At 43.6% G+C, this 15,378-nt stretch overlaps 1 protein-coding gene across 2 annotated transcripts in view; it reads left to right on the top strand.

Moving 5' to 3' along the window:
- LOC124048212 (zinc transporter ZIP11-like) overlaps window positions 1-15,378 on the top strand; it is a 150,557-nt gene continuing 135,179 nt past the window's right edge. For both annotated transcript variants that reach the window (XM_046368762.1, XM_046368761.1), the window contains exons 1-3: window positions 1-60; window positions 655-771; window positions 1,521-1,559. In XM_046368762.1, coding sequence (XP_046224718.1) covers window positions 664-771; window positions 1,521-1,559 — 147 coding nt within the window. In that variant the 5' untranslated portion in view covers window positions 1-60; window positions 655-663. The remainder of the gene's footprint in view (window positions 61-654; window positions 772-1,520; window positions 1,560-15,378) is intronic.

Genomic DNA, 15,378 nt, shown 5'->3' with positions numbered 1-15,378 from the left:
AGATACGTATACAGCGAAGTAGGAAGTAAATACATTCGACTTGTGGTGCCAGAAGTGACAGTAAGTGTTTTTACTTGATTTAATGAATTAAAACCATAAAACAAGATGAGAATATATTAATCTGTCCCCGGATAACGCATGTGTCTTGGTAATGCCGTAAAGCACGTGTTTCGTTGCAACACAACCAGCGCAGCGGACAAAAGCAAAGTTATCTGACAGTGTCGTCTGATACTTCTAGGCCAACTCTTTAGATGATATTAGCAACGCACATTGATTTCAGATAGAGAGCCAAAAGAGCTATTTTGGACACAAATAAAGATGTAACAATGCAATGAAAGGCATTAGCAAATGTTTCTCTTCTTGCTTGCCAAGCAAGTTTATTTAGCTATGTAGACAGCAAAGCAGGACGCTTGTGGGGTTGGGCAGTAATTTGCAAACATTGCCACCCTGTCACATTCCTGAACCAACAGGATTTAGCACACACGCCTTTGTTCTACAAAATGATCTGTTATTTGGAGCACTCATATTACAGGGATTTCCCGACAATGTACCTTACATTCGTCAAGTTAGCTAGCTACTGTGACTGTGTCGTAAAAACAACCTAAAGTATCCTGTGCGGCTCCACTCCACTGTGTGCATCTCTCTGTCCCCAAGATTGGCACCATGCTTCCAGGCTACAGTCCTGTGACCCAGGCCCTGCTGGGAACTCTGTTCACCTGGGGCCTGACTGCTGCTGGGGCTGCCCTGGTCTTCATCTTCTCCAGCCGACAGGTAAGGAACTGGTACAACGTTTCTCTGTGTGTTGCCGCTGTATGATGTTTTACTGTATTGTGACACTGCAATATGCAGACGAATACAGTTTATGTCCCTGGTGTGAACTCTAATATGTCCCTTAGTTTCACTAAATCAATTGCAGTATATTTGAATGGCTTCAGAAGTTCAAGTTTCATAGAAATGGAAAGTTCAATATCTTTGAAGACATGCCTTCATTTCTTTATTTTTTTTGTCCTTGAGAAGGGCATTTCCATGTCAATGGAATTACACCGACTCTGATTTTTTTCTATTTAAAATGTATGTTAAACAAAAAAAACGTTGATTTTTAAAGTTGAACAAACCATACAGTAGTACAATGGCTACTTTGAACAATTTACACAGTCAGAACAATTATAAAACATTTACTGGAAAGACTGCAGATAAAACGTTTGGTAAAAATAATTACAGTACAATATCCCTCAGTTTTATTCTGTTACCAAACTTTATATATGCACAGTTCTTCCTGTAAATGTGTATTAATAACATTTTTAGTTAAAATTCTTAAAGGTAGTCATTGAGCATAGCGTCATATGGTTTGTTAAACTTTGAAATAACATGGTTTTTGTTTGGTTTACATTTTAAAGTGAAAAATCAGTGTCTCAGTGTAACTCCGTTACCATGGAATTGCTCTGAACTAAACATCACATTGGATTGTTGATGACCTTGGTTTGACTTCACTCCTCCTTTCTCTCTGCCCTCCTCTTCAGAAGCGGATATTGGATGGAAGTCTTGGCTTTGCTGCTGGGGTAAGAAAATATGTTTTTGAACACACATACACACACCTGTCCTTTCTTTTTTTCCAAGCCCAGGGTTTCTCTATCTGTCAACACGTGAGTATGAGCAGATGTCAGATGTGACAGCCTTTTGAGTTGTTTTGGTAGACTCCGTTCTTTGTTTTCCAAACATTTCTTGAAGATCCTCAAAGCCAAAGGAAGGGTGAGACTTTTCCCGAAGGTATTGCCTTCGGTCTTATCTTTCTGGGATAGTTTGGCAGACACATTGCCTCCCTTACAGTTAGGTATCTAATGAGCAATTTTTTGTTTGTTGTATTTGTCTCATCTCTGTGTAACTGATGTGAAAGTCCCGGCTAGCTTAGTTAGCGGTGCGCGCTAAATAGCGTTCCAATCAGTGACGTCACTTGCTCTGAGACCTTGAAGTAGTAGTTCCCCTTGCTCTACAGCTGCAACTCCCCAACGTGCTCGCGAGGCGATGGTTGAGTCCTGCGTCCTCCGAAACATGACCCGTCAAACCACGCTTCTTAATATCCAACCCGCTTAACACAGAAGCCAGCCTTCACGATGGCCAAGAACAAAGAGCTGTCAAGGACACCAGAAACTAAATTGTAGACCTGCACCAGGGTGGGAAGACTGAATCTGCAATAGGTAAGCAGCTTGGTTTGAAGAAATCAACTGTGGGAGCAAATATTAGGAAATTGAAGACATACAAGAACACTGATAATCTCCCTCGATCTGGGGCTCCTCGCAAGATCTCACCCTGTGGGGTCAAAATGGTCACAAGGACAGTGAGCAAAAATCCCAGAACCACACGGGGAGACCTAATGAATGACCTGCAGAGAGCTGGGAACAAAGTAACAAAGCCTATCATCAGTAACACACTACGCCGCCAGGGACTCAAATCCTGCAGTGCCAGACGTGTCCCCCTGCTTAAGCCAGTACATGTCTAGGCCCATCTGAAGTTTGCTAGAGAGCATTGGATGATCCAGAAGAAGATTGGTTTCATCTGACCATATGACATTCTCCCAAAATAGAACTTTTTGGTAAAAACTAAACTCATCATGTTTGGAGGACAAAGAATACTGAGTTGGATCCAAAGAACACCATACCTACTGTGAAGCATGGGGGTGGAATTATCATGCTTTGGGGCTGTTTTTCTGCAAAGGGACCAGGACGACTGATCCGTGTAAAGGAAAGAATGAATGGGGCCATGTATCGTGAGATTTTGAGTGAAAATCTCCTTCCATCAGCAAGGGCATTGAAGATGAAACGTGGCTGGGTCTTTCAGTATGACAATGATCCCAAACACACCGCCCGGGCAACGAAGGAGTGGCTTCGTAAGAAGCATTTCAAGGTCCTGGAGTGGCCTAGCCAGTCTCCAGATCTCAACCCCATAAAAACTCTTTGGAGGGAGTTGAAAGTCCATGTTGCCCAGCAACAGCCCCAGAACATCACTGCTCTAGAGGAGATCTGCATGGAGGAATGGGCCAAAATACCAGCAACGGTGTGTGAAAACCTTGTGGAGACTTACAGAAAACGTTTAACCTCCGTCATTGCCAACAAAGGGTATTTAACAAAGTATTGAGAAACTTTTGTTATTGACCAAATACTTATTTTCCACCATAATTTAAAAATAAATTCATTAAAAATCCTACAATGTTATTTTTCTGGATTTTTTTCCCCTCATTTTGTCTGTCATAGTTGAAGTGTACCTATGATGAAAATTGCAGGCCACTCATCTTTTTAAGTGGGAGAACTTGCACAATTGTTGGCTGACTAAATACTTTGTTGCCCCACTGTATATGCCTTCGACTACTGCGCCACTCGGGAGGCCCTCTCAGATTCGGGATCTTAATTATGCATCTGATTTTATACTCCCCTATGTCTTGTAGAATGTAAGAAGAATATTTATGGAAGGTATTGTTGCCACCACTACAAACACTGATTCAATTTAAATCAAATGTATTTATATTGCCCTTCTTACATCAGCTGATATCTCAAAGTGCTGTATAGAAACCTAGTCTAAACCCCAAACAGCAAGCAATGCAGGTGTAGAAGCACGGTGGCTAGGAACAACTCCCTAGAAAGTCCAAAACATAGCCTGGTTCCTCTAGGTTTCTTCCTATGAGGGGTGACCAGTCCTCTTTTGGCTGTGTCTGGTGGAGATTATAACAGAACATGGCCAAAATGTTCAAATGTTCATAGATGACCAGCATGGTCAAATAATAATAATCACAGTAGTTGTCGAGGGTGCAACAAGTCAGCACCTCGGGAGTAAATGTCAGTTGGCTTTTCATAGCCGATCATTGAGAATCTCTACCGCTCCTGCTGTCTCTAGAGAGTTGAAAACAGCATGTCTGAGACAGGTAGCACGTCCGGTGAACAGGTCAGGGTTCCATAGCCGCAGGCAGAACAGTTGAAACTGGAGCAAAAGCACGGCCAGGTGGACTGGGGACAGCAAGGATGCCAGGTAGTCCTGAGGCATGGTCCTAGGGCTCCGGTCCCCTGAAAGAAGTCTACCTTTAGTAGGTGCCATGGGGAAACTGGAAATTATATGAACATTTCTAGTAAAAGGATCTTTCTCCCCAAAGAATTGTATTTTCTAAGTAACATTAATATACTGATTTGATTAAAATGAAATCAAGAGAGCCATGTGGCCGCTATGGTTTCAGAGAGATTTAGTTATTTTTGAACTAGCCGTAAGTTCACAGCAGCAATCCATTTTTCTTGGCCTAATCATAAAGTATGAGTTTATTAAATAATTCATACAAATGGGTACAATTTTTTTTTTTTATGTTCTGGATTTTCAAATTCTGAGTGAAATTAATTTCACAGTTGATGCTTTTACATCATTCTGATGCCTGCATGAAATATTTTCACTGTGAGGAGTTCTGACAGAAAACACTACAGTTGAACCATTTTGTACATGACAATGCTTTAAGTCTTGACGTTAGGCTCTGCAGCTTCAGGGTAGCTCACTGCCATATTAAACCTAAATCATTACCAAAAACTTCAGGGAGTGAGCACATCATAGCTACATATTTTTATTTATTTAACCTTTTATTTAACTAGTCAGTTAAGAACAAATTCTTATTTACAATGACGGCCTAGGAACAGTGGGTTAACTGCATTGTTCGGGGGCAGAACGACATATTTTTTTACCTTGTCATCTTGGGAATTCAATCTAGCAACCTTTTGGGTAGTGGCCCGACGCTCTAACCGCTAGGCTACCTGCCTCTCCAATATCAGCTGATGATATCAAACACTTAGGTTTCCGGTCTGAACTGGCTTTGCTTTATTTCTGGACCCAACTATGGTCTAAATCTGAGCTGTTTTGAGGGAGGATGTAAGGAGCAGTTGATTGATCACTATGAACATGAATTAAACTATTATCCTACACGGAGTATAGAAAAATGCCTGAAAATAAGCTGCAAACTTTGAGTATGTTTGTGTACCAGCTACTATTTCCTTGTGCTGGTTAACTTTAGGACTTTTCTCTTTAGTACTGAGGAGTCAAAGATAGTCCTATCAGAGTAGAATGTAACAGTTGGCTTGTGGTGACTGAGGAGTGTCTGGTCTGGAAGGGAATTTAGTAATAACATTGCAAGGCAAAATGCAAATACAATCCTCCAGTCCTGCCCTATGCAGAGGCAAGGCCGAGAGCTGCTTCTCCCTGCCTCTCTCATTCGTCACTCCTCCTCATGGTGACCTTCTCACAGGCAGTGGGGGTCTGTTCATTAAAGTCTGTTGTAGACATCTGCTCCTCCACTGCCTCACTCACTTTGTATTCTGATGCTCACAGGTAGCTCGCGCAGTCCCTGAAATGTGCTGGGAATAGTGGGGTTCAGTACCATTCCTCTCTGCTTTCTCCATCTTTACTGCTGCTCTTCCCAGCTTTTACATTTGCCTGTAAAGTCTTGCATCTTGGACCGTGGCATAGACATTTAGCTAGTCTTGGCAAACAAAGTCATATGCTGTGTTTTACTCTGGAGTGGGTCCCTGTGGGAGGAGAGCAGGTTGAAGGAAGTGTGGTTCTGTTGTTACTAGTCCCACTGGTCTCTTCAGTCATAACAAACAAACCGCAGACTAGACACAACCCAAAGGGCTGTATTCAGACAAGCATCTGTAGAAAGTTTACAGTAGAACACCACTGTGTTTGTCGCCTTCTTTGGAGTGGTTGCATTTCCTTGTTATTTTATAGGCTCAGGTAGCAAGCGTGTGTGTGTGTGTGTGTGTGTGTGTGTGTGTGTGTGTGTGTAAAGGAGAGAGAGATCCTTGGAGTGTGGAGTCGTGACTGCCTAAGGGTGGAGAGGAATTTTAAAGGGACTATTGATCTGAGACAAAGACCTCCTGAGTACAATGGAGAGCTCTCCCTCAGGGAGATGAGGGAATCTGGATGGGGGGAAAGGTGAGCTCTCCCTCAGGGAGATGAGGGAATCTGGATGGGGGAAAGGTGAGCTCTCCCTCAGGGACATGAGGGGATCAGGATTCATGAAAGTAGACCTCAAAGAGAGTAGAAAGGATTGTCAGAAGTAGGTGAGTCACAAATAGATACTAGGCTATACCAGAGAGACGACCGCTACTGTAACAATGTCCCTAGCTATGAATAGAGAAAACGTACGAGGGAGACTGCAGATAAGAAATATGAGATTGAAGTTTAGGGGAGATGAAATCAGTACCTTTTATTATTTTATTGACATTGTTCTCTTTTTGTCCAGCTCCCGTGCCAGCTATGCATGTGCATCAACATTCAATTTTCAGCTTTCTGGCGTCCACCTAATTTGGCACGGAGTCAGTTAGCATTTTCTAAATGTCATGTATGTGTCCACAAACACTACATATGGAGAGGGAGAGATTAGTTTCAGGTAAGAAGTTGGCCAAGTTCCTTTATTTATTCAGGTGTCATGCATGGCATTCCCTTTGCTTCGCTCAGGAGAAATGTGGCTTCTGAGGCATCTGCATTAGACCTAGGAGGGAGCTGTCTATAGAAACACAAGTTCCTGTCTAGAAGAAACATCTAGAATAACAGAATGAGATGGGAAAGAGATGTTTGCGTTCTCTTAATTTGATCACTCTTTTCTTGCAGAGAATTTTCCTGCACTGCAGGAAATTCAAACGTGTAGTGGCTCCGAGGTTTAAAAAGGCTTCTAAAGATGATAATTTCCACTATAACATTTCAGACTGGATCTTCCCTAACGAAAATGGCATCAACCCATACAAAAATGTCCCTTAATTGTAATCCACATAATAATTCACATGTCCTGTTGCTGCAGGATTATTTTGCTGCTGTGAGAAACTGGTCAAATTAAGAGAGGACATCTGTAGGAAAGAGTGAACGACACTAAAGAAAGAACCGAGGTTGAAATCGAATCATTGATGACCTGACGTGATACAGTAGGCGATATTGTAACGTTCCACTGGGTGCAAAATTGAATTTGAAATGAATGCATTTTGCACTGACTTCGCATGATTGGATTGTTGTTTGACGGATATTCTTACAATGCGTTTGCTTTTTACTCCAGTGGATATGACTGGGTGCATACAAAGCCTAGTGTGGGCGAAAGAATGCAGTCAAGGAACATGCATAGTATTGAGGAATGTGGTTCTTCCAGCACATGCGAAGGAGAATTGCATTCTGATAAGAGCAGGATAAGTTAATCTTCTTCAACGCCTTGTAATTAATCCAAATATATAGAAATACATGAAATGGGGAATAAAACGTCAATATTTTTTTAGTGCTAAAGATGCATCCTGTCTCGTTCCTTATCAGTTCCAACTTCCGTGAGTTCTAGACGGACTTTCTGAAATTGGCTGCTTATTGTCCTTGGACCTTTTTAGGCTCCGACAAAGACTGTTACCCATTGTGTTTGAAAACGGCGACGTTTTCAGATTTGTGTTACTTGTACAGATAAACTAACATGATGTTTTATAGGAAAGTAGGGATAAACTATTCAAAGCTCAACTTGTGGTGTCTATGGGAAGATCCTTCACTACAGTGACTGCACACACCCTGGTTTGATTTAGGTCGACTGTGAATATGCCTTTGCCATTATAGTGTATTAACAAGCCAACAAAGGTAGAACGTGGTCAATTTATTGCAGGGTTACACCTAGGTGAAAACTTTAATTCCATCAGACATGTTAAAAACAAGTGTCAGGGTGACTAAAATGAGTTCATACGAATTGATACATACTGTGCGAACTGAACGCAAAACCAAATGAAACAAATCGTTTCTAACATTGTTAGACATATAATAATAGATAGGATTATTAAACCTACATAACAAACATAAATGTTTAGCATGATCATCAAAATATTGTGTGCTGTAAGCTCAGCACTTACTCGTTCAGATGGAATAAGAATCTTATGGTTGTGTTGTGTAGGCTCAATCATTTACATGGCCTTAACATGTAACACGTAGCCTACTGATGCAGGTGCAGTCTGTGTACAAAACATTGGAGTCTGGCTAGTCGTTCAATGCGATGGCTTTTTCCACGTTTCGCCGTTATCGTTATGCACACGTGCTGCTCCTCCTTCAGGCCCCAGGGGGCTAAAGCTTCTCTCAACCCCAGGGTGACGTTTTTCTCCCGTGTGATCTCCGGGGAAGTAGCCTGTGATGTTTGCAAGCACCAACCTTTCAGTTTCAAACTACTGTACTGTAGGACTCGCCTGTTCTACCCAAGGTCTGTTGTTGTCGCGTAATAATCAACACGCTCTGTTAACTTTTCCCTTAATTTTGTTATACAGTGTTGGGATGGTGACTTTGGAGAAATATGTGCGAGATGGAATCTTGTATATCCTGTTCCGCGTGTCTATCATTTGCTGAAGCCGTCTTTGCTGACTCGTTTAAATAGGAATCATGTCTATGGTTATGTGATATAAACCCCCGAGGCTATCACCTATGTGACTGCGAGATATTCTTTTGACGACGCAATGGCATGCCTTTTTAGGATGGGTGCCTTTGGTGCAGTCACCCCCCCCCCCCCCGCCATACACTGCTCAAAAAAATAAAGGGAACACTAAAATAGCACATCCTAGATCTGAATGAATGAAATATTCTTATTAAATACTATTTTCTTTACATAGTTGAACGTGCTGACAACAAAATCACAAATTTTGCAATGGAAATCAAATTTATCAACCCATGGAGGTCTGGATTTGGAGTCACACTCAAAATTAAAGTGGAAAACCACACTACAGGCTGATCCAACGTTGATATAATGTCCTTAAAACAAGTCAAAATGAGGCTCAGTAGTGTGTGTGACCTCCACGTGCTTGTATGACCTCCCTACAACGCCTGGGCATACTCCTGATGAGGTGGCAGATTGTGTCCTGAGGGATCTCCTCCCAGACCTGGACTAAATCATCTGCCAACTCCTGGACAGTCTGTGGTGCAACGTGGCGTTGGTGGACGGAGTGAGACATGATGTCCCAGATGTGCTCATTTGGATTCAGGTGTGGGGAACGGGCGGGCCAGTCCATAGCATCAATGCCTTCCTCTTGCAGGAACTGCTGACACACTCTAGCATTGTCTTGCATTAGGAGGAACCCAGGGCCAACCGCACCAGCATATGGTCTCACAAGGGGTCTGAGGATCTCATCTCGGTACCTAATGGCAGTCAGGCTACCTCTGGCGAGCACATGGAGGGCTGTGCGGCCCCCCAAAGAAATGCCACCCCACACCATGACTGACCCACCGCCAAACCGGTCATGCTGGAGGATGTTGCAGGTTGTAGGACGTTCTCCACGGCGTCTCCAGACTCTGCTACGTCTGTCACGTGCTCGTGTGAACCTGCTTTCATATGTGAAGAGCACAGGGCGCCAGTGGCGAATTTGCCAATCTTGGTGTTCTCTGGCAAATGCCAAACGTCCTGCACGGTTTTGGGCTGTAAGCACAACCCCCACCTGTGGACGTTGGGCCCTCATACCACCCCCATGGAGTCTGTTTCTGACTGTTTGAGCAGACACATGCACATTTGTGTCCTGCTGGAGGTCATTTTGCAGGGCTCTGGCAGTGCTCCTCCTGCTCCTCCTTGCACAAAGGCGGAGGTAGCGGTCCTGCTGCTGTTTCTTGCCCTCCTACGGCCTCCTCCACATCTCCTGATGTACTGGCCTGTCTCCTGGTAGCGCCTCCATGCTCTGGACAATACGCTGACAGACACGGCAAACCTTCTTGCTACAGCTCGCATTGATGTTCCATCCTGGATGAGCTGCACTGAGACACTTGTGTGGGTTGTAGACTCCGTCTCGTGCTACCACTAGAGTGAAAGCACCGCCAGCATTCAAAAGTGACCAAAACATCAGCCAGGAAGCATAGGAACTGAGAAGTGGTCTGTGGTCACCAACTGCAGAACCACTCCTTTATTGGGGGTGTCTTGCTAATTGCCTATAATTTCCACCTGTTGTCTATTCCATTTGCACAACAGCATGTGCAATTTGTCAATCAGTTGCTTCCTAAGTGGACAGTTTGATTTCACAGAAGTGTGATTGACTTGGAGTTACATTGTGTTGTTTAAGTGTTCCCTTTATTTTTTTGAGCAGTGTAGTTTTGCCTGTAGCTGAAAAACTGCCATACCACTGAAGATGCGCTCTACTTTGGCACCAAATCGATCTCGTTAGCACTCACAGCACTCATGTTTCCCAGGTTTACTGAGGTAGAGCCCTTTCTCTCCTCACCAGCCTCTAACTGCACGCTCTGAACGGGGATGATTGTGATTGGCCAGTATGTGATTGGTCAGCGTCCTCTGTGCGTGTCGGGAGCGAATGTACGGAGTGTAGCATATCTCATTGGAGGAGGTACTGTAGTCTCGTTTCTGTTGTATTAATGGAGTGTCAAAAGAAAGGAGAAAATCGCAATATTGATATTGCAAATGTCATATAATTTCGATCTGAATTAAATTCATTGTCATTGTGTAGACCTCTCACACTCGCATACATTATGGTCACGGATACTCCCAAGTTATGCCGGCAGACTCGAATTAGCATAGCTGTAGACTTGGACATGTGCAGACTACTGGACCAGATAGGCAGACATCCGTGACCGTTCACAAAGTTATAACTTTTCCAGGAAGACTACTGTAACCTTTCTTAGTTACCCATTGGCTTCGTTAGGTTCAACAAACAAAACAAAGTTCTCAACATTTTTGTTGAAGTTTGTTGACCAATGTCGATTGCTTCAAGAATGCTCATGCTCATCGTCGGCGTATGTCGAAGAACGTATGGAATTTTCATGATCGTTATCGTACACCAGGTCCTTGCGGCTTGAACAGTCCTTTCAGTTATCTCCTACATAAAAAATACATAGAAATGGATTCTTTGACCTATTCAGAGACCATGTGATATAGGTCATTGGTTCTCATGCCTCAGTAAACAACAGTCCATAAACGATATCAAGATTGAATAGCCTGTTTGAACTCTGGATTATGCACAGTGTTCCTTTTTTTTAGTTGATGTGGAACAGAGTGGAAAGCCTCGGGTATCCATAAAATAAGGGATGCTTTTGAAAAAATGGATTTCTCCACATGCAGAAGCCAGATCAATCCTGACTGCTAGGCCTAATTGTGCAATATCCTGAGATGTGATGTGCACTGACATCATACAGATTTTCAAATAACCCATGACTTGAGACTGCTCAGCAGGCAAGCTTCTCTATTCTGAATGTCCTTTCTTCAATTGATGTTGAACGAGGTAGATGGTAAAGATGTTTAGGTGGACATTGGCTTTAAGGAAGTGCACATCTGCCGGTGTGATCATCAAATGAATTTTTTTTTTGGGGGGTTTGTCTCATGCGCCGAATACAACAGGTGTAGAACTCACTGTGAAATGCTTACTTAACCAACAATGCAGAGTTATAAAAAAAGTAGGTAAAAAAAAAATGTGCTCAATAAACTAAAGGAAAAATAGTAACGCAAAAATGAGGATCTCTCTCTCTCTATGTATTGGTGGGACCTTAAATAGGGAGAAAAATACCTACCCATTCAAGGGTTTTTCTTTATTTTTCCTATTTCCTACATTGTACAATAATAGTGAAGACGTCAAAACTATGAAATGACACGCATGGAATCATGTAGTAACCAAAAAAGTGTTAAACAAATCAAATATATTTTACATTTGATTTTCTTCAAAGTAGACACCCTTTGCTTTGATGACAGCTTTGCACACTCTTGACATTCTCTCAACAAGCTTCATGAGGTAGTCACCTGGAATGCATTTCCAGGTGACTGCAGCTGTTTTTCATGGTTCGGGGGCTGTGGGCTGTTTTTCATGGTTTGTGCTAGGCCCCAAAGTTCCTGTGAAAGGAAATCTTAACGCTACAGCATACAATGACATTCTAGACGATTCTGTGCTTCCAACTTTGTGGCAACAGTTTGGGAAAGGCCCTTTCCTGTTTCACCATGACAATGTCCCCATACACAAGCGAGGTCAATAGACATTTTTTGTCGATCAGCGTGGAAGAATTTGACTGGCATGCTCAGAGCCCTGCCCTCAACCCCATCGAACACCTTTGGAATGAATTGAATTGGAACGCCGACTGCGAGCCAGGCTTAATCGCCCAACGTCATTGCCCGACCTCACTAATGCTCTTGTGACTGAATGGAAGAGTCTGCAGCAACCATATGTATATAGGAACCATGAATTCTGCTCTGTGTCAGACAATTCTACAGGACAATGTCAGGCCATCTGTCTGTGAGCTGAAGCACAGATGCATCATGCAGCAAGACAACGATCCAAAAATCACACTCAAGTCTACATGAAAATGGCTAAAAAAGTAACACCATTTGAAGTTTTGGAATGGTCTAGTCAGACCTAACCACAATTGAGATGATGTGGCAGGACTTGAAACGAGCAGTTCATGCTTGAAAACCCACAAATGCTGTGGAGTTACTGCAGTTTTGCATGGAAGAGTGGGCCAAAATTCCTCCACAGCGTCGTGAGACTAATCAACAACTACAGGAAGCGTTTGGTTGGAGTCATTGCAGCTAATGGTGGCACAACCAGTTATTGAGTGTAAGGGGGCAATTACTTTTTCACACAGGGGCATTGGCTGTTGCATAACTTTGTTTCTGAAATAAATTAAAAAAGTTTAATTATTGTTTTTGTTTACTCAGGCTCCCTTTATTTAATATTAGGTTTTGGTAAAGATCTGATAACATTTAGTATCAAAATATGCAAAAGTAGAGATCTTTTTCACGGCACTGTATCATGCCCTCTGAAGTGCGATCAACGTGGCAACCAAGCCATGTGCAGCTCAGTCATACAACACTAAGTGTTTGTTCAAAGAGAATGATATCTTCGTGATGGGTTTAATCATAGGCATTGTCACTGGCTATTTTCATAGCTACATCGCAACACTGTATCAAACTAGAATCCATTATTCTCACCTTGATACTTGATGCCTTTTGAGACCTTAGGCTTAGAGAGAAATGACGCTTGGTGAGACCTTAGGCTGAGAGATTACGCTCGGCTCCGGATCGTACAGGAAGGTCACCCATGTTTCAAAATCTAGAGGACTCCACTGTCGCAGCTCAATTTCTCGGATGGCTTTTTTTTGTGTAAGCCATAAGGCCGCGAGATCTCTTGGGGGAAATTAATACAGCCTATGTCTCCCTAGTCTCCGGACCCCAGACCAAGTCTAAGACACTGTAATTAGCAGCCAAACGCTCAGGTGGAATTGCCAATTGTCCTCTGAGATGTCCGACCCAGGAAGACCATAATATATAATAATAATATATGCCATTTAGCAGACGCTTTTTTCCAAAGCGACTTACAGTCATGTGTGCATACATTCTACGTATGGGTGGTCCCGGGGATCGAACCCACTACCCTGGCATTACAAGCGCCATGCTCTACCAACTGAGCTACAGAAGGACCAGAGACATATTACCAATAGCGGACTGATTTATGCCGCTACACACTTCAGACTACTTTCTGTCCTTGAGCAACAGGTGACTCCAACCCAATCATCTATTTCTTGCCAAGACCTCCATGACAAATGACTCTTTGCTGTGTGGTGTAACTGACTGAGCAATTGACCCCAGATTTATACATATAAATGACCCCATTTATCCTCCACCCAGGGTGAGGAAGAATATCACGTTGAAATAATAATTGCGAAAATATCTATTTGTTCAACCAGGTGACTTTGTCATCATAGTTATTGGAGCCCCTTTGATGAAAGGCAATGAGGAAGAGCGCGTTCATTGTTCAGTCCCTAAAACCTAGAACTTCCGGCGCCGACAGAGATGGCCGCCTCGCTTCGTGTTCCTAGGAAACTATGCAGTTTTTTGTTATTTTATGTGTTATTTCTTATATTAGTACCCCAGGTCGTCTTAGGTTTCATTACATACAGCCGAGATAACTACTGAATATAAGATCAGGTGTCAACTCACCCCCAGTATGACCAAGAATATGATTTTCGCTACGCGGATCCTGTGTTCTGCCTTTCAACCAGGACAACGGAATGGATCCCAGCCGGCGACCCCCCCCCCCCCCCCCCCCAAAAAAAAACGACTCCATAAAAGAGGGAAACGAGGCGGTCTTCTGGTCAGACTCCGGAGACGGGCACATCGTGCACCACTCCCTAGCATTCTTCTCGCCAATGTCCAGTCTCTTGACAAAAGGTTGATGAAATCCGAGCAAGGGTAGCATTCCAGAGGGCCATCAGAGACTGTAACATTCTTTGCTTCACGGAAACATGGCTCTCTGGAGAGACTCTATCGGAGGCGGTGCAGCCAGCGGGTTTCTCCACGCATCGCGCGGACAGAAACAAACATCTTTCTGGTAAGAAGAGGGGCGGGGGCGTATGCCTTATGGCTAACGAGACGTGGTGTGATCACAGAAACATACAGGAACTCAAATCCTTCTGTTCACCAGATTTTAGAATTCCTCACAATCAAATGTCGACCGCATATCTACCAAGAGAATTCTCTTCGATTATAATCACAGCCGCATATATCCCCCCCAAGCAGACACATCGATGGCTCTGAACGAACTTTATTTGACTCTTTGCAAACTGGAATCCATACATCCTGAGGCTGCATTCATTGTAGCTGGGGATTTTAACAAGGCTAATTTACATTTACATTTAAGTCATTTAGCAGACGCTCTTATCCAGAGCGACTTACAAATTGGTGCATTCACCTTATGACATCCAGTGGAACAGTCACTTTACAATAGTGCAACTAAATCTTAAAGGGGGGGGGGTGAGAGGGATTACTTATCCTATCCTATGTATTCCTTAAAGAGGTGGGGTTTCAGGTGTCTCCGGAAGGTGGTGATTGACTCCGCTGTCCTGGCGTCGTGAGGGAGTTTGTTCCACCATTGGGGGGCCAGAGCAGCAAACAGTTTTGACTGGGCTGAGCGGGAGCTGTACTTCCTCAGTGGTAGGGAGGCGAGCAGGCCAGAGGTGGATGAACGCAGTGCCCTTGTTTGGGTGTAGGGCCTGATCAGAGCCTGGAGGTACTGAGGTGCCGTTCCCCTCACAGCTCCGTAGGCAAGCACCATGGTCTTGTAGCGGATGCGAGCTTCAACTGGAAGCCAGTGGAGAGAACGGAGGAGCGGGGTGACGTGAGAGAACTTGGGAAGGTTGAACACCAGACGGGCTGCGGCGTTCTGGATGAGTTGAAGGGGTTTTATGGCACAGGCAGGGAGCCCAGCCAACAGCGAGTTGCAGTAATCCAGACGGGATTAATCTGAAAACGAGACTCCCTAAATTGTATCAGCATATCGATTGCGCAACCAGGGCTGGAAAAACATTGGATCATTGTTACTCTAACTTCTGCAACGCATATAAGGCCCTGCCCCGCATCTCCTTTCGGAAAAGCTGACCACG

The sequence above is a fragment of the Oncorhynchus gorbuscha genome, linkage group LG11 (genome assembly GCF_021184085.1).
Source record: "Oncorhynchus gorbuscha isolate QuinsamMale2020 ecotype Even-year linkage group LG11, OgorEven_v1.0, whole genome shotgun sequence".
Lineage (NCBI taxonomy): Eukaryota > Metazoa > Chordata > Actinopteri > Salmoniformes > Salmonidae > Oncorhynchus > Oncorhynchus gorbuscha.
This window is presented reverse-complemented; position numbering and strand designations above follow the sequence as displayed.